Source organism: Tachyglossus aculeatus, chromosome 22 (genome assembly GCF_015852505.1).
Source record: "Tachyglossus aculeatus isolate mTacAcu1 chromosome 22, mTacAcu1.pri, whole genome shotgun sequence".
NCBI classification, from domain to species: domain Eukaryota; kingdom Metazoa; phylum Chordata; class Mammalia; order Monotremata; family Tachyglossidae; genus Tachyglossus; species Tachyglossus aculeatus.
Genome location: NC_052087.1, coordinates 19388401 through 19407822, shown reverse-complemented (window position 1 = coordinate 19407822; position 19422 = coordinate 19388401). Strand labels below are relative to the sequence as shown.

The window sequence follows — 19422 nt, the reverse complement described above, 5'->3', positions numbered from 1 at the left end:
GTACTTTAAATTTTTAGTGTCATACAATGGCAGTTGGTGATACTAGGTGGGGAGATGAGAGGTTAATCAAGAAAGGTGTACTGAAACAGTCTAGAAACAGTGTGGCCTAATGGATAGAGCATGGGCCTGGGAGTCAGAGGACCTGGGTTCTAATCCCAGCCCTGCCACTTGTCTGCTGTGTGACCTTGGACAAGTCACCTCACTGGGCCTGAGTTACCTCATCTGTAAAATGGGGATTAAGACTGTGAGTCCCTTATAGGACAGGGACTGTGTCCAACCTGATTATCTCGAATCAACCCCATCACTTAGTACAATGCCTGGCACATAGTAAGTGATTAACAGATACCATGAGAAAAAATAAAGTTGTGTTTTCAGAAGGACTTTGAAAATGGGGAGAGCTGTAGTCTGTCCTTATGAAGAGGACGGGAGCAAGAGGTCACGGTGGACAAGGAAAGACATAGTGAAGACCCAGCTGGAAGGTGCCAAGCCACTTGGGTAGACTGGAACCGTGAATGATCAATCTTCAGTTATAACTGTGACGTTATAATAAGAGATATGTGGGCTGGCCTGCCCACTCCCAGGCCACCCACCTCGTCCAAAAGGATCTGGCCATCCTGGTCCATGTCCTGGTAGAGGCTGTTGGGTGAGTGCTCGTGCCGGATGAACAGATGACCCTCGGGCAGCCCTCATCCCGCATCACCAATTCCACCTTGAACAGCAGCCTGGTGCTCCCAGGGAGGCCTCGGGCTGGGGACGGGGAGAGGTTGGTGGCTACGGTCACTGGTGCTCAGAAGGGTTTCTCAGTTTGGGGGGCCACCCCTATCCTCCAGTGCACTCGTTGCTCTTCCGGCAGCCAAACGTGGGCTGGTAGGGTGCTGGTGGGGACCTCAGGAGTGGAGGGAATGGGTCCTCCCGGCTGTGCTTGCTGTGGCCCAGGTGCAGTGGGATGGCAAGTTGCCATTGCCCACCGCCCCCATGCACATTTCATGCAGCTCCGCATTCAGCCTGTCGATCACTGTGTTGGCCCTGAGCGTCTCCGCCTGGAACTGCCAGTAGTCGGGTCTGAGGACAGAGACTGTGTCTACCAACTTACAGTAGGGTACTCTCCCAAGCGCTTAATACAGTGCTCTGCACATAGTAAGCACTTAGTAAATTCCATCTATTGTATATACCTCTCAGGTTCACTCAATAAAACTAGCTTTTCTGTTTATCAATTCTGTCGTGTCTGATCGATCAGTCAATACTATTAATTGAGCATTTACTATGTGAAGAGCATTGTACTAAGAACATGGGAGAGTACAATTCAACAAAGTTGGCAGGCCCATTCCCTGTCCACAACAAGCATACAGTCTAGAGTGGGGGATAGACATTAATATAAATAAATCATTTATTTATAAATAAGCCATTTATTTTGGTATTAAGTAGTAATTCTATGCTAAAGCACTGCATTGAACCCTGGGGTACATGCAAAATAACCAGAGCAGGCATCTCTATCTCATGTGAGGCTCACAATCCAGCTGTAAGTAGTTTTTGGTCCCATTTCAAGTTCTTTCTCATTGAGATTCTGATATTCTCCAAGACATTTTTCTCTCAGCCTGTGGAAAATAGAAAAAGCCACTAACCCAAGTCCTTCTTAAACCAATCTGAATATCATTCCCAATGGTGCCTTTGTAGTAGGGTGATAGTATTATGGTGTCTGTTGCTGCTGCTGCCAAGGTAGGCAGCATGGCTCAGTGGAAAGAGCACGGGCTTGGGAGTCAGAGGTCATGGGTTCTAATCCCTGCTCCACCATTTGTCTGCTGTGTGACTTTGGGCAAGTCACTTCACTTCTCTGGGCCTCAGTTCCCTCATCTGCAAAATGGGGATTAAGTCTGTGAGCCTCACATGGGACAACCTGATTACCTTGTACCTACCACAGCACTTAGAACAGTGCTTGGCACATAGTAAGCGCTGAACAAATGCCATCATTATAATTATCTCAGAAAGATTCTGCTCTGTGACCACAGAGTGTGCTGCACCTCTTCTCCTTACCAGTTGTTTTTCAATGAGAAGCAGTGTGGCCTAGTGGATAGAGGACGGGCCTGGGAGTCAGAAGGACCTGGGTTCTAATTCTGGCTTCACCACTTGTCTGCTTTGTGACCTTGGGCAAGTCACTTCATTGGGCCTCAGTTACCTTGTTAGCAAAAAGGAGATTCATTAATTCATTCAATTGTATTTATTGAGCGCTTACTGTGTGCAGAACACTGTACTAAGTGATTGGGAAGTACAAGTCGGCAACATATAGAGACGGTCCCTACCCAACATCGGGCTCACAGTCTAGAAGGGGGAGACAGACAACAAAACAAAACATGTAGACAGGTGTCAAAATCATCAGAACAAATAGAATTATAGCCATGTTCTTTCATTCATTACATTGTATTTATTGAGCGCTTACTGTGTGCAGAACACTGTACTAAGCGCTTGGGAAGTACGCACATCATTAACAAAAGAAATAGAACACTAAATATGTACAAGTAAAACGAATAGAGTAATAAATCTGTACAAATACATGCAAGTGCTGTGGGGAGGGGAAGGAGGTAGGGCTGGAGGAATAGGGAGGAGGAGAGGAAAAAGGGCTATCATTTCAGATAGCTCTGCTTTCTAGATAGGTTCTAAATCTGAAAAGGCCCTCATCCTGGACCCCCCACTAAAGCAATATAAATATGCGTTACTTTTGACCAGTGATATGGTGCAAAGCTGGAGTAGCTGGAATAACTACCATTCCAGAGGCTCCTCATTTACTGTAAATACTTCATCTCAAAATCTACTTTTTTTGCCTCAGCAAGTTATTGAGCACTTCCCCATATTTTTATATCATCTTTTGTTAGCGTGTACTCTTTCGCCACTCTCCTTTCCTGAAATCTCTATAATAATAATAACAATAATAATAATTTTGGTATTTGTTAAGTGCTTACTATGTGCAAAGCACTGCTCTAAGCGCTGGGGAGGATACAAGGTGATCAGTTTGCCCCACGTGGGGCTCACAATCTTAAACCCCATTTTACAGATGAGATAACTGAGGCCCAGAGAAGTGAAGGTACTTGCCCAAAGTCACACAGCTGACAAGCGGCGGAGGTGGGATTTGAAACCCCGACCTCTGACTCCCAAGCCCAGGCTCTTTCCCCTGAGCCATGCTGCTTCTGCATCATTTTCATTGTTGAAGTGATTTTTAAAATGCAAAACTGAAGTGTAATTTTTTAGAAATCAATCATCCTTGCTATATGTCTTGTATTCCTTGTTTTCGTCTTGCCTCCTTTGGACTCTCTGATGGTTGTCCAATAAAATACCACGGATCTTGTAGATTGTGAGATTCTTGTGGGCAGGGATCAGGTCAACCAAGCCTGTTGTACTGTACTTTCTCAAGTGCTCAGCAGAATGATCTGTACATAGTGAATGCTAAGTAATACCATTGATTGTTTGATCTGCTATATTTCCCTCAAATTTGTCTTCAAATTTTATGTTCTCAGGTTTTGTTGATGCTTCTCTTTAAACACATTTCCTTTCCTGGAATTCCCACGTGTTTCTTTTAAGTGGCCTCGATTTTCCCCCTCAGATTAAGCTGTACTGGCACCATCCTGGGGCCCTTTCCTCAGAGTGTGAGCCCCATGTGGGACATGGCCTGTGTCCAACCTGACTACCAGCGCTTAGTACAGTTCCTGACACATAATAAATGCTTAATAAAAAAAATGAGTGCCACAGACATATGGAGGCTAAGGGTGGAGGAGACTGAGTGCCGATGGCTCAGTGCCAAAACATCAACCCAAGCAAGTGTCCTGGCTGGGGGCAGGATTTAACGTTCCCTTCGTAACCACTGATTTCTGAGCAATGCTCACCCAAATAGCAAGGGGCCAGAAAAGATGCACTACTATATTTTTATAAGCAAGTTTGAAAAAGATTCTCCATCAGGAATATCATCTTCAAACCAAAGAACAACGCTACCATTTGTTCACATTGCCTAAAAAGTAAAATTTAAAGATGGTTAGAAAGTAAAGATCTGACACTTAGGCTTTGTTCTTGGAAAATCTGGGCTGTTGGTGGGCCTCCTGATAAACCATTTGAAAACTTACTATGACGGGTGAATTTAAAACAGTTCTTACAGTGGGTAGAATGTGACTATATCCTTGCAAAGCCACTAACACCTTCACCACTTTTTTCTCTAAAATTGTTCTTCATATCGACAGGGTCCTTGATGCTTTGATGACCATGGCAGATGCAAATGAACAGCTAGCGCAAAGTAAAGTGCTGGTAACACAACTTAAGCAATTTATCAAAGAGAAAGATGCCGAACTTCATGAGAGAGACCAACAACTAAAGGTATCATTTGTGTATATCGAAATAATGGTTAGTAAACTCGGAAGGAGAATTGACTTTCCCAGTTGTGCCTGTTCCTGGGTGTTCAGTGTCAGAAAGTTGTGATGACATTTGGCAGATGCCCTGATCCTGCTGAATTATTTTTGCCTTCAAGAATTGAAAACTGCTTCACCCAGGCAGCAAATGTTCCCCAGGAATGAACAGATGCTTTTGATTAGAATAGAAAATGGATGAGTACCATAGAAGGAAGGCTGTATAGAGCCTTGAAGGCCCTGTTGGCTCCTGTACTGTTAGTGACATCTCAGAATGGGGGTAGGCAAGTGCTTGGCATTTTACTGACAGTGTTTTCTGTCAAGGTAAGAGACCCCACCAGATTATCTGGGGGAGTCACTGTGGGTTCAGGCCTGTCCCTCGTGATTGAAGGGGGAGCATGAGCATGACAATTGACCCTCCCTTAATTCTTAACCCATATTTAGGAGGATAGAACCAGTTTCCTTTGGGGCAGCGTAATTTTTTTTCCTCTTAAAGTATTACTGGTCCTTTTTTTCTGGGTTTCACTCAAACATTTTGGAGCTATCATTGAAACAGATTCTTACCAGTGAACAGCTAGACTTTTGTGTCATAACGAATACTTTCTTCTTGACTTCGCATTTTAAATTCATTTTTCATTAAGTGTATTTTAATTTAAGCAGATGTGTATTCATAAGTTCTATTTAGTTCCAGTATAATTTTTTTAGTCAGTTGCATAGCTTTGATCGCACACTTAATTGTTTTGTGGAATTATTTGGGCCATGAGGCAAAGAAAGCAAAGCTAATATCTAAACTCATGAAGAAGGTGCTAATAAAATTTCTTAAGGTAAAATGAAAGCCAGCAGGGTAAGATGACAGAAACATTTGAAAAAATTTGATGCTAGTAACTAAAAGGATATTAACTGGTAGACCAGTACTTATAAATTTACTTTGTTGTCCTTTCATTTTTGGTCTTACCTGTTTGTTTTTAGCCCAGTGAAATATAGTAGCTCAGTGCCTGAACCGTGTATTTGTTTATAGTTTCTTCAGGAGGAAAGCTTGGCCAACATTGACAGTAGTGGTTAGGAATATGGGGAAGTGGAGGTTGGTGGAGTTTATAAGGCAGGATAAAAGGGCATGGAACCAATGAAATGGTTTTTTTTTCACACGTTGTTGGTGAAAGTAGGAAAGTTGGGACTGAAAGTAGAAAAGATAAGGGTTTTCTTAAAAAAAAAAAAGTTGGTGCCAGGAGAGGGGAGGAGAATTGTTAAGTGGGAATAAGGCTGGGGAGAAGGGGAATAAAAAGTTGAGTCCCATTCAATAAGGCAGAAGAGTGTTCAGCTGGAGAGATTTAACTAAAAGGAATGTGACTGAAACCTACATTACTCCTACTCCCTGACTGCTGTTCCCTGGGAAGCAGCGTGGCTCAGTGGAAAGAGCCTGGGTTTGGGAGTCAGAGGTTGTGGGTTCCATTCCTGGCTCCGCCACTTGCCTGCTGTGTGACCTTAGGCAAGCCACTTAACTTCTCTGAGCCTCGGTTACCTCATCTGTAAAATGGGGATTAAGACTGTGAGCCCCATGTGGGACAACCTGATTTCCTTTTATGTACCGTAGTGCTTAGAACAGTGCTTGGCACATAGTAAATGCTTAACAAATACCATTATTGTTGTTATTATTATTATTACACATGTCTTTCCAGTGGAGCTTTTTTAAAATTTTAATAATCATTTGGAATAAATGGACTCCATAGTTGAAAGCCTCAAAGTTACTTATTCCTTTACACTATTTGATTTTTTAAAAAAGAAAAGTCTTATATGGGAGGGCGGGTTGTGTGTCTTTGTGAGCTACGTGTTGCATTCTACCACTGGAAAATTCAGGCACTAGAGTTAGTGTCCCTTGGTCTATGAGGGAATCGAGTTCCCAGGGGTCATGGGTTCGAATCCCAGCTCTGCCAATTGTCAGCTGTGTGACTTTGGGCAAGTCACTTAACTTTTCTGTGCCTCACTTACCTCATCTGTAAAATGGGGATGAAGACTGTGAGCCCCATGTGGGACAATCTGATCACCTTGTATCCTCCCCAGTGCTTAGAACAGTGCTTTGCACATAGTAAGTGCTTAATAAATGCCATTATTATTATTATTACTCTATCTTACATTTAGGTGTTGCTCTACCGTACTTTTTGTTCTATGGCTCTTGATGATGATGATGGCATTTGTTAAGTGCTTGCTATGTGCAAAGCACTGTTCTAAGCACTGGGGAGGATACAAGGTGATCAGATTGTCCCACATGGGGCTCACAATCTTCATCCCATTTTACAGATGAGGTAAGTGAGGCACAGAGAAGTTAAGTGACTTGCCCAGAGTTACACAGCTGACAATTGGCAGAGCTGGGATTTGAACCCATGACCTCTGATTCTCAAGCCCGTGCTCTTTCCACTGAGCCATGCTGCTTCTCATGATGACATGACAAGACATGACAGAGACAGAGAGACGTGCATGTATGCCATCTCTGGTTTCCCTGGGTCACACACCGAGCTTCAAATATGGTAGCAGCCAAATGGGAGAGAGCCATAGGCAGCAAGAAGCAACAAACTCTCTAGGGAGCTGTTGGCCAGGAGAAGGAGCCGAGAAAGGGAGAGAGCAAGCAGGAGCTTTTATGACCTTGGTAAGAAACTCGAACATTCTAGTGGTAGGCGCCATGGAATGGTAAACTGCCAAGCACAATATTTTTGATCTATGATTGTTCTTTTTGAGGTGATGCTAAAGAATTAAGATGTGGGTATAGATTAAGGCTTTTGTAATTGTTGACAATATGTCATGATACATGGGTAGTACACTTTTAGACCATATACTTGTACATATAAAGTATGTTTTCCAGGATAGGTTGGTCCCTTTGAACAATTTTTGTTGCTGTCGTTCTTATCAAGCTTGTGAAGTAGTTAATGGGTGTTTTAAAAATACATTTACTTGTATTTGAATGATTCTGATGTGCATAGGCAGCAAAAGAAGGTTTTGATTCTAAACTTTCCAAAATAAAACTGGAGAACAAAGCCAAGGTGTTATTGCTGACTACTCAACTGGCGGAACTTAAGAAACAACTACCAGGACCTGCGGGAGCAGAATGGAAAGCTGAAGATGAAAAAGTAAATTTAGTAAGATTGAAAGTGTAATAAATGTTCCTTGGCATATCTCTTGAATTTAAAAAAAAAACAGTGAAAATGATGTCAACATTTGAATACTTTGTTCTGTCTTTCTGCCAAAATTTAGAAGATTTTTAATTTAACAGTCATGTACCGGCTATTTTAACGAAGCGTGCTTTAAACGAACAGTCTGGCAAATATTTTTCCAGTGACAAAAGCACTAATTTACAAATGTACTGTAAAGAATAAAGAGGAATTAACACAAACAATTCTCACCTTCCAGGAAGATTTGCCCGAATCCAGGGCCATTCATTATATACATAGTTGATGTTTTGGAAGGTGTTTGATTGTTACATTTGTTCTAAAGGAAAGGCAAAATTTAGAAGCGTTCCCTTCTCCATTACCAAATCAACAGGCAGAAAAAGTACTTGTACCATGAATGGTGTTTTGAAAACAGTGAATAATGTTAATGATGGCATTTATTAAGCCCTTACTATGTGCTAAGCCCTGAGGTAGATGCAAGATAATCAGCTTGGACATAGTCTGAGGGAAGTAGAACAGGCATTTTATCCTCATTTTACAGATGAGGAAACTGAGGAACAGAGAAGTTAAATGACTTGCCCAAGTTCACTCTGCAGGTAAGTGGTGGAGCTAGTTAAAACCAGGGTCTCCTGTCACTCTAATCCTGTGCTCTTTCCACTGGGCCAGGCTGTCTTCCCAGTCCAATTCTCAAAACCATTGCTGGGCTTACCACTGAGGAAAGCAGGACTTGAAGTTCATTTTCACATTTTCAGAACTGCTAAGCTAAGTAGGATTGTAGTTCTGTTTCCAGGGTGACTATACCCTAAGAAGACTCTTTGTAATAAGATGCTAATTGGAATTTAAAATTATTTGCAGGAGATGGACATATGCCCATTTTGTTGTAATATTTAAGACATGATTTTTGCGTCTGTTGTAAATACTAATTTTAGCAGTTACCTTTACTGTGTGGAATATAAAATTAAACCAAATGGAAACAATTCCTTATGCCAGTGTACCTCTCACATATTCGCCCAGATGAATTTAGTGCTACAAAATTCATTCAATCATGTTTATTGAGTGCTTACTGTGTGTGGAGCACTGTACTAAGCACGTGGGAGAGGACAATATAGCAATAATAATTTCTACTTAGAGTAACCTTTCATTTAGGTTGGAGGTGTACTTCACCGATTTGGTGAAGAGTTTTGGCTAAAACCAAATAATCTTTCCAACCAAGACTTAATTTGAATAATTCTAAATAACCATAAACTTTGAATATATTCAGTTCCAGGAAGCTTATTTTCACACAGTTTTAACATCCTGTGCCTCTTCTCACTGTTGTGATCCAGTGCTCCCAACTGAGACAGGTAAAGGACCAAACGTTTTTTGGATACGACAATGTCACACAACACAAGCTAGTATTTTGATAGCTGTGTTCCTGATTTACCTTAATTCTTAAAGCCCTTTTGGTTTGATGCCATATGTAGTATAATTTATCAAATGCACAATTGAAACCCCATATCTTAGAATGATGAGGTCTACTTTAAACCCTATGAAAGACTAATCTGTGGATCTCATGCTGTCCGTCATATACTTGAACATAACCATTCTTTTAGATGGAAACTACTGCTCTGATAAGCGGAAGAGTATCCTGTGCCTCCAACTCCAAATGATTCCGGTTTTCCTTCTATTACACTTAAAGAATGACCAAAGTTTAATGCAGAGAATTTCCTTGAGGAAAGAAATTCATCAGCCTTGGTACCTCAGATAGGGTCAGAAAGAGCTTATCTTTCAATAGAAAAGGCTATTGTGTCATAGTGGAGTCTGGAGACTATTGTTTGTCTATAAGAAACATTCTTGTCTGATTACATTTAGGCATCTAAAAATGGTGGCCATGAAAATGCTATAAACCGTGCAAAGCTTATAGTACTGAAGAAAAAAGTTGAAGCATTGGAATCCCAAAAGCTCCAAATTAATGAAGAGTTACAAAAAAAGGTAGAGGTTATTGTAATGATATACTTTCTATATTTCATCGCTTACTATAGTCACTTAAACTGGAGAAGGTGATCGAGAAGATTTGCACTTTAAAACAGCAGATGCATTAGCTGTGATTGAAGTACTTTTGCCAAGTTCATTCATGGTGTTCTTCCAAGTCGTATTTTTCGATGTGGTGATGGAAGTCTTCAGAGCCTTTCCACCAGAAATTGCCGAGTCGTGGGGCTGGGCTATGACATCTGATCTCACAGCAAGTATCAGAGGGAAATGTGTTGTTAGGTTTCAGTTCTGAAGTTGTAGACCATCCAACCATGTGAGATTTTTCTTTAAAAAGTGAGTCAAGTGATGACATGAGCTTACTGTACTTTGTGCGCACTACCATGTCCAAGGTCCTCTGTGTTTTGCTTGTCTCTGGGTCTGCTGATAATAAAGAGTGGCGGTTCCTATGAATATATCTTGAATCAAGGTTGAGGAGTTTGGAGGACTATGCCTCCTTTGCTCTGCCAGAGGCAAGTGGTGTATAAATCTAGGACTTATTAAAAAAGATAGCATAATCCATCAATCTTATGGATTGAGTGTTTACTATGTACAGAGCTTGTACTAAGGGTCTGGTAGAGTATGATAGAGTAAGTAGTCACAATTTCTGCCCTCAGAAAGCTTACAGTCTAGCTGGGGAGGTGGACATTAAAATCAATTGCAAGAAATGGGGACAATTGAATATGAAGATGTGTACTATAAGTGCTCGTGGGGGTGGGGGTGAGTACCTGAGTGATTAGTGGTACAGATTCTAGTGCAGTTTCGGACTCAAGTGCAACTTTATTCCCAGATTGCAGACTTGGAAACCCAGCGTCAACGAGGCGTGGACTTGGATTCTATTCTTGCATTAAAGGATAGGAAACTAGCTGAAAAAGAAGCCTACATTGTTGAGTTGCAGTTAGCCTATGGATCAGAAAATTTTGCTAGCTTATTTGCTCCCATTGAAGATTTGAAGGTAAATTTAGGCTGGGCAGAGACACATGGTGAATGTCGATTTTTGCTTACAAATACAGAAGAAAAGGTCAGCTCCAAGGTTGCGGAAATGGTTCTTCATTGGGGACTTCTGCAGTTGGTGGATACCAGCAGTGAATATACTACTGCCCCTGTCACGCTGATATTTTATTTAAAGGAGGAAAGCATTGCGAGGCCCACAGAGGAGGGCAGACGTGTTCCAGGCACCTGGTGGAATTGCAGTTGCAGATAAGTTGCTGCTGCTGCAGTTTCTAGGTTAAAAACAACTCTGATGCTGTTTTGAAGACCTCAGATGCTTCCTAGGCCTCCTTTCTTGGAGTAGGGGGGTAGGGGGTGGGACGGGAGAGAAGAGTGGTGGGCGACAGTGAGTGGAAGCATGGGATTCTGAAGGGACCACAGCCCGAAACCAGGAAGCAGCAGCTGAAGTTGCCTGGGATTGGTAAAAGCGACTAAGCAATGGCTAGGCTAGCTTGATGTGTCACCCTCTGGCATGTGCATCATGTGCTTCTGATGCTTCTTTTAAGTTGCTTTCCATTGTGCTAACTTATCCAAACATTTTCTGTAAATCTTTAGGTATAAATGACTTTCAACTTTTTCTGGGAAAATTCTCAGAATGGGTTCCCTAAATCTAGTTCTAGGCACAGTTGATTTCTGGTGCGGGGGGCTGGGGATGTTTTCAATGTGTCTTTGTGTTATTTTTGTCTTCCGAAGAGCCAGCTGAATGTAAAGGAGTCTTCCCTGCAGAATTTTGAACAGTTAGTTCATAATCTAACCAAGAAGGTTGAAGAAAATGAAGAGAAGTGCAGTCTCCTCCAGGAAGAGAATGAAGACCTTAAAGGACGCACCATTAAAGAGAGAGAACATTTCCAGGAAAGAGAAGCTATGTACAGTGAAAATGTAGGTAATCAAAAAAGAGAAGTCAGTTTAGAATTTATTACTTTGGTGATGGAGGGGGAAATAGTGTGTAGTGGGGAAGGTGGCTTGAACTTTACAGTGGAGAGGGGTAGCTCAAAGACTTGTCTGGGTCATTGTGGAGAGCTGCTGATGGCCTGTGGATGGGGCAGTATACAAGAGTAGAAAAATCTGTGGTGGGACAAAGTAGATAGTAAATATCTATCATTTATACTCTAATATCTAATAAATAAAATATCTTGTAATAAATAGCTACTATTTAGAGAAGCAGCATGGCCTAGTAGAAAGGGCACAAGCCTGGGAGTCAGAGGACCTTGGTTCTAATCCCAGCTCTGCCACTTATTTGCTGTGTGACCTTGGGCAAGTCACTTCACTTTTCTGGGCCTCAGTTACCTCACCTGTAAAATGGGGATTAAATCTTCCTCCCTCTGACTTAGACTGTGGGCCCTAAGTGGGAAAGTGCCAGATTCTAACCTGATTATTTTGTTTCTCCCCAAGGGCTTAGTACGTGCTTAATGCATAGTAAGCACTTAACAATTACCATTAAAATAAATGCATGAATACATGATAAACTGAGTTGACAATTGCAAAAAAAAAATTTTTCCATGCCATGTGGTGGAATTGTTTATTACTTTAATTGGTTAGAGCCCACATTAATGTCTTGAAAGGATCTTGTAAGCACTGGATACGTATTAAATTATGCTTTCAAATGCTGAAACTCTAGTCCCCTCTGACAAAGTAGCTGTGTGGCTTAGTCTGTCTGTCCATCCGTCCGTCCATCCGTCTGTCTGCCCATATGAATGTCCGTCCATCCATCTGCCTATATGAATGTCCGTCCGTCTGCCCATTTGTCCGTCTGCTTGTCTGTCCGTCTGTCCATCCGTTCATCTGTCTGTCCGAATGTCCATCTGCCTATCTGCCTGTCCATCCGTCTGTCCGTACGTCCGTCTGTTCGACTGTCCGTCCATCTGTCAGTCTGCTTGTCCGTCCATTTGATAGCCCGTCCATTTGTCCGTCCGTCAGTCTGTCCGTCTGTCTTTCCAAATGCCCATCTGTCAGTCCATCCGTCCGTCAGTCTGTCTGTTGGGGAAGAGCAAAGGGATGCTGTGTGATCTTGGGCAGATCACTGCACTTTTCTGTGCCTCAGTTACCTCATCTGTGGAGTGGGGATGAGATTGAGAGCCCCACTTGGGACAGGGACTTTGTCCAACTCGATTTGCCTGTATCTACCCTAGCGCTTAGAAAAGTGCCTAGCACAAAGTTAGCACTTAACAAATACCATCATTATCATTATTATTATAAATAAAATTACAGATGCATGCACAATAACCATAATAACAATGGTAATAATCGCAACACTTTAAGTGATAACCACTGCCACCTCACCCTTCCCGCTCCTACCTCACCTCCCTTTTCTCTTCTACAGCTCAGCCCGCCCGCTCCTCTGCCGCTAACCTCCTCGCTGTGCCTCGTTCTCGCCTGTCCTGCTGTCGACCCCTGGCTCATGTCTTACCTCTGGCCTGGAATGCCCTCCCTCCACACATCCGCCAAACTAGCTCTCTTCCTCCCTTCAAAGCCCTACTGAAGGGTCACCTCCTCCAGGAGGTCTTCCCAGACTGAACCCCCCCTTTTCCGCAGCTCCCCCTCTCCTTCCCATCACCCTAACTCGCTCCCTTTGCTCTACCCCCCTCCCTGCCCCACAGCACTTGTGTATATTTGTACATATGTATAATTATATTTATATTAATACCTGTTTTACTTGTTCTGATGTGAATATATATCTCTAATTCTATCTATTTATATTAATGCTACTGATGCCTGTTTACCTGTTTTGATAATAATAATAATAATAATAATAATGGCATTTATTAAGCACTTACTATGTGCAAAGCACTGTTGTAAGCACTGGGGAGGTTACAAAATGATCAGGTTGTCCCATGGGGGGCTCACAGTCTTAATCCCCATTTTACAGATGAGGTAACTGAGGCACAGAGAAGTTAAATGACTTGCCCAAAGTCACACAGCTGACAATTGGCAGAGCCGGGACTTGAACCCATGACCTCTGACTCCAAAGCCCCTGCTCTTTTCTGAGCCACGCTGTTTCTCTAATGTCTGTCTCTAATGTCTGTCTCCCCCCTTCTAGACTGTGAGCCCATTGTGGGCAGGGATTGCCTCTCTTTGTTGCTGAATTGTCCTTTCCAGGAGCTTAGTACAGTGCTCTGCATACAGTAAGCATTCAATAAATACGATAGAATGAATGAATGAATAAAGGAGGGGAAAAGAGAGGCATCGGTACAAATAAATAAAACCATTGTTGGGTAGGGAATGTCTTTATCTGTTGCCAAATTGTACTTTCCAAGCGCCTAGTACAGTGCTCTGCACACAGTAAGCGATCAATAAATGACTGACTGAATGAATGAATGAGTGACTATAAAGATTCTGGTTTTCAGACCCAGCTGCACAGTGCAGGTTGCACTTATTTGAAATATACTCAAAACTATGTTTTGTTTTTTTTAAAAGTAAGAAACTGGACTAGAGGGGTCAAGTATTTTAGAAGACCTTGAGTAATGTGTAATTGTCATATGATATCTGTGTTTTTCCTCTTTTCACTTCATTTCTGAGATAAGAATTTGTTTAGTAAAATATCGGCGTGTGAAATTTACTAAAAATGTAACATTTTAATCAAATCAGTGGACCATTGTGAGACCAGAAGGAGAGGAGTTGTAAAATTGTAGCAATTCCTTGTGATGGAGTGTTTTCAGATGTCTGCTTTCTACTTCTCTTTTGTTTTAGATTCGTGTATTTCAGAGTATTATCCAGGAAAAGGAGAAAGAGCTAATGGAACAGGCTCAGAAACATGAGCTTGAACTGTTTAGACTAGCCGCAAAATCCGATGCCAGAGCTGATCTAGACCAGGTATGTTCTTTTGCACACTTGACCTTAGCACATAAAGAATTTAAATGACCTGCTCAAAACCATCTTCCAGTGTGGGGATGGGACAGTAATCAAGATTGGGTCTCCTGATCGAGCTCCATCAGATCCAGTGCTCTTGAGTCTTAAAGGTTATCAATCAATCAGTGGTATTTATTGAGCACTGGACTACAGTGCTTGGGAAAGTGCAATACAACAGAGTTAGCAGACTCGTCCTTGCTCACAACAAACTTACAGTCTATAGGTAATATTTAGGATATAATATCGTATGTCTTGGAGAAGTGACATTTGTATTTCTACTTATGTGAAATGTACCATTTATTGCCCTGCCTAGTTGCTTAAGGCCCTTAAGCAGAAACTGCATGAGAAAGAAGAAGTGCTTTCGGGGAGGACCCAGGTGATTGTCGTGATGCAAAAGGAGCTAGATGTCAAGGATAAACAACTAAAGGTGAATATATACATATACACATGTCCAATAGCTCATCGTATTTAAGGGCACAGCAAAATTTGGCATGGAGAATTTACATCTTTCAAGTATGCTAGATTTAAAATTCTTATCTTAATGGGTTAGGACACATATTTCTCTCAAAGGGTAGGATTTCTTTGACTTCTCCTGCCAAGCTCAGAAAAATCTTCATTTTCTGGGGAACAGGTGCTGGGATGCTTCAGAGGAGCATCTGAATGTTTTGCAACCCTTGTTTAGCTTTGGGTGAAGGACTCTGGTGGCTTGGGTGGCTGGATCAGGATCTTGCTACAGTCCCCAGTCACCCAGCCTCTCACCCACTGGACAGCCATACTGCCTCGCCACCATGCTCCTTCACGCCATCCCTGGTCCGTGATCCCAACCTGCCTTGGCTGACCATGCTCAGAAGAACAGAAACAGCGGGGGGATGCCCACATAAAATTTTGAGGATTGGGTGTGGTATGGTGGTTATCATGGCAGTGGTCATCACTGTGGCTGTGACTTTTGGACTCTGAGATTCCAAGAGCTCAAACCTCAGTTCCTCTACCCTCAGTGTGCTACCTGCTTTTACTTTGTTTCTGTTTGTTTTAGTCTTTGGATCTCTATCTTTGTCTTATGATGTCTTAGTGTTTTTATTGCTTCATCTCACTTTATATATCTGTGTCACTCCCCTACCCCACCTTTTATTCTTAGATGATGAGCCCTTTGAAGATCAGAGACTGTCCAATTCCCACCCGTATGCTCTTGGCCTGTGCTTAGAATAGAGCTTTATGCCCAGTAAACATGTAATAAATACTATTGCCACTATTAGCGTGGGCCAAGTGCACCTGGAATTTTTCTCCGAGCTGTCCCAAGTGGCATGGCTTCAGGATAAATCTAGGGTGCCAGTGTCTTCAAATTGGAAAGTCATAGAGAGGTTTCTTTGTAAGTCTTACATTATAAATGTATCCAGCTGTGAAGATCATCAGTGGTATCACTAGTGCTTATTGAAGGTCCACAAGGGTGGCCAGTGACAATGCTCCAAAAAGATCCCAAGATGCCCTTGGCGTCACACATGTTGTGCTGGCATACGATTCACCTGGTTCTGGCTGAATTCAGTCAAAACCAGACCATTTATTTAGGTTACCCTGACTGGCTTCCCCTGCCAGACTTGCTCCAGAGCCATTGCTTTCCGGGAAAGCCAGGTCCCTGCTAACTCTGGCACTTTTATCTAAATGATGGAATTTGGTAGCAGGAGCCACAGAAGAAAGTGGCTTGGTGCTAAAAAATCAAATAGCAGATATGAGGCATTCATGTCTGCATCTGTGCTACCCAGGGCACAGACTAGCTGCAAAATGGACTGTCCATTATCTAACTGGATGACTGGACACCCTAGAGCCTACTGTGTTTGTAAGCGGAAACATTTTTCCTGCCTTCTCTTGAATTCTTCTTAGCACTCTCTCCAGAAGAGATTGCTGCAGGTTGACTGTCATTTGTTTCCTTTGAAATGTTTGCTACAGAGAGCTTCCAGAACACCATTAGTTACCTCAAGCTCTTAAGGATGTAGGATTGGAATTATCTTTGTCATTTCACTCTGATAGTAGAAAAAAATCACCGGGGCTGACCTTAGACCTATGTTATTATGTGGGGGAAATGAACAGTGACTTTTGTGAGAGAATTGCGATCATGAATGTACTTTATTCCTTATTAACAAAACAGGTTATTTTCTTTTGTGTAGGACACTAGTGAAAGCATACGACAGCTGCAGTCAGAGAAAGAAGACCTGGAGTCTAAAATGTTTGCTGATAGGCATATAATGAAAGTCCAGTTAAGAGAACTTTTGGAAAAGCATGACCTTGAACTTAAGCAAGTTGCAGAGAAACATCATGTTGAACTCCACAATGTAATAGAGAAATATGAAATAGAAATTCAGGAGAAGGATCAAACCCTGCAGCATCTTCAGAAACAAGTGGAAGAATCAAGAAATAGTGGACAAAGTATTACTTTGCAAGGCACAGAAATAGATGGTGTTAATAAAGAAAAAATGAAACAATTAGAAGGTACTATTCAAAATTGCTACTATTCAGTCACTGCCTTCTTTGTGCCAAGTACTGTACTAAGCAGCTTTTGGTAGAGTACAATAATGTTAAAAGACATTTCGTTCCCAAATTATCTTCCCTTTACCTGAAAACTAAACCAAGACCTGTGATTAATCCAAGTAAAATGTCCAAACACACACTCAGTTAACAGATTCAAATTAGGTAAGTACTTGAGAGAAAATTTCAATCTTCAAGGTTATCCTTCTTAGTCCAAGTCCAATTTAGTCCAAATAACTGGCTTTCTTCTATAATGAAGTAATTAGTTATTTCTCTCGAAATTATTCACAGATTGAAATTTTGTTAAATAAATGTTTTGTAGATGGAAACATCAAATAATTGCAGGATCATTGAAGTTTTTGTGGATGTATTATTAACATTGGTATTAAGCTTTGCAATTATTTTTGTTAGCCCAAGTGAATTTGAAAATAGAAGAAGCTAGAAAATCTGAAGAAAGATTGCTTAGAACTAAAGCATGGTCTAAGTCTCGCATAAAGCAACTGGAAAATGAACTAAAGAAGGTATAACTTTAAATTTATTTTATATGTATTTTCATGACATTATTCAAATGAAAATATGAGTTAGAGGAATTGAGGAAAATTACCTTAAATTATAAAGAGTTTACTAAATAAATTATTGTAGAAAAATGAACAGTTTATGTACATGTACTGGAAATAATCAGAAGTTTAAATGGCAACTGTAGGGACTGTGGCTATTATGAATTTTCAAAAGTTTCATAATCTTTAGGTTTGAATCTATTTTTTCATCCAATTTTGAAAAAAAAATCCTGAAACTGATTCATGCTTCCATTTGCAGATGTCATTGAAGAATGATGATGCGTCTGCTCTAACCAGCCGGCTGTCAGAATTAGAGGAAAAACTAGAAGTAAAAGCTCAAGCCTTTGTTGACCTCAAAACACGTAATGGTAATTACCACTTTGTTAGGTGATGTTTAGCTCCTAAAATATTGACGGTAATAAGTATGCCATCATTTGGTAGCGACTGTGAGCCTGTTGTTGGGTAGAGACCATCTCTGTATGTTGCCAACTTGTACTTCCCAAGCGCTTAGTACAGTGCTGTGCACACAGTAAGTGCTCAATTAATACGATTGAATGAATGAATGAATAGAGAAAAATTGAATAGCCTGAAAATAAAAAGGTTAGTTCCTTTATAACATCTGGTGTCAATCTTAGTGTGAAGTTTACCCTGTTCCATTTCAGTTGGGCTCAAGCTATTAAATGCTGGCCAAAAATTGTCTAAAGAGAAAGGAAAAATCAAAGTTGCCCCTTTCATTCTCTGATGGCACATCTTTGAAAAAGCTTATGTAGTTAGGATTTAGATAGAGAAATTGCACCTTCACATGATTTAGCTATTTAACTAGTGATCCAGACTGATTTGAGTGAAAATTTTTCAGTGAGATGGAACATGGAAACTATTTGTTAGCCCACCCAACTCATCTGAATCTTATTCTGGCTATTGTTAACCCCTTTATTATTAACTGACTTTTGACACTAACATGTCTTTTTAGAAGAGCTGCTGGCTAAACTGGAGATGTATGAAGAACAGCAGAGAAAGTTGCAGGCAGATCTTGAGCAGGTTACGAAGAGGGCAGCTTCCCAGGTTGAACGTGCTTTGGATTTTCAAAGTGACAGATCTTTTTTTCATCTACCTTTTAATATATTTTGGATGGTGTTAATGAAATTTTTTTTGTATAGAGGTGTGATTTGGGTTTTAAGTGCAAACAAATTTAAACTCCTTTGAAATGAAAAGGAGTGAGTTTGCACTGTAGAAAGTTTGAAATATATTCATTTGGATTAATTGAAATTAAATATTTGTTTAGCCCATTCTCTTCATATGTTTGAAAAACTCTAGAGATACTAATAATACTTAATAACTTTTGGACATTTTGCCAACTCTCTTGTGTTGTAATCTTCCAAGTGCTTAGTACAGTATTCTGCACACAGTAAGCATTCAAACACCATTGATTGAGTAGGCACAGTATTGTCAGTCGTAATCTTGGAAAAGGGATTTAATATATCTGAGTGGCTCCATTGTGTTGATAACGTGGCCAGCAACTACATATAATATTAGTGGCTTCACTGGTCACTTCATTGTGATTTTTTGCCAGAGAACTGGAAAGTTTTCTGTTGACCAAATATTGAATTTTAGAAGAAATGATCCAAGTTGTTATGAAACTTTTGTTCTTATTGTGAAATAATGTTTTAACTTTTCTTCCAGGCTAGTGAGTCGGGTAATGCTGAGGAATTTCAGTCTCAGCTTTTAGAGTGGCATGAGATGGGACATGGGTCAGAAGAAGCACGTGACCAAGCCAGAGAGGAAAAATCTTCTCTAGCAATGAGAATCGTTGAGCTAGACCATGATCCTGAAGGTGAAATGAAGTATTTGAAATACAAGTTGGAAAATAGTCTATTAGGCAAAATTCTCCAGTTTTACTGGTCATAAAATTTAGGTAGAATTGGTATGCAACCTCTTTGTGGTCAGGCGATTTGTGAAGATGAAGTG

At 41.0% G+C, this 19422-nt stretch overlaps 1 protein-coding gene across 10 annotated transcripts in view; it reads left to right on the top strand.

Moving 5' to 3' along the window:
• The window catches only part of LOC119943608 (putative leucine-rich repeat-containing protein DDB_G0290503), a 62096-nt gene that overhangs the window by 10676 nt on the left and 31998 nt on the right, over positions 1-19422 (top strand). For 7 of the 10 annotated variants that reach the window (XM_038764700.1, XM_038764699.1, XM_038764704.1 and 4 more), the window contains exons 2-13: positions 4221-4353; positions 7355-7501; positions 9392-9511; positions 10338-10502; positions 11231-11416; positions 14225-14347; positions 14697-14810; positions 16543-16864; positions 17312-17421; positions 17717-17825; positions 18428-18519; positions 19138-19288. In XM_038764700.1, coding sequence (XP_038620628.1) covers positions 4237-4353; positions 7355-7501; positions 9392-9511; positions 10338-10502; positions 11231-11416; positions 14225-14347; positions 14697-14810; positions 16543-16864; positions 17312-17421; positions 17717-17825; positions 18428-18519; positions 19138-19288 — 1756 coding nt within the window. In that variant the 5' untranslated portion in view covers positions 4221-4236. The remainder of the gene's footprint in view (positions 1-4220; positions 4354-7354; positions 7502-9391; positions 9512-10337; positions 10503-11230; positions 11417-14224; positions 14348-14696; positions 14811-16542; positions 16865-17311; positions 17422-17716; positions 17826-18427; positions 18520-19137; positions 19289-19422) is intronic. The other 3 variants (XM_038764703.1, XM_038764705.1, XM_038764706.1) reach the window with 3 other exon arrangements.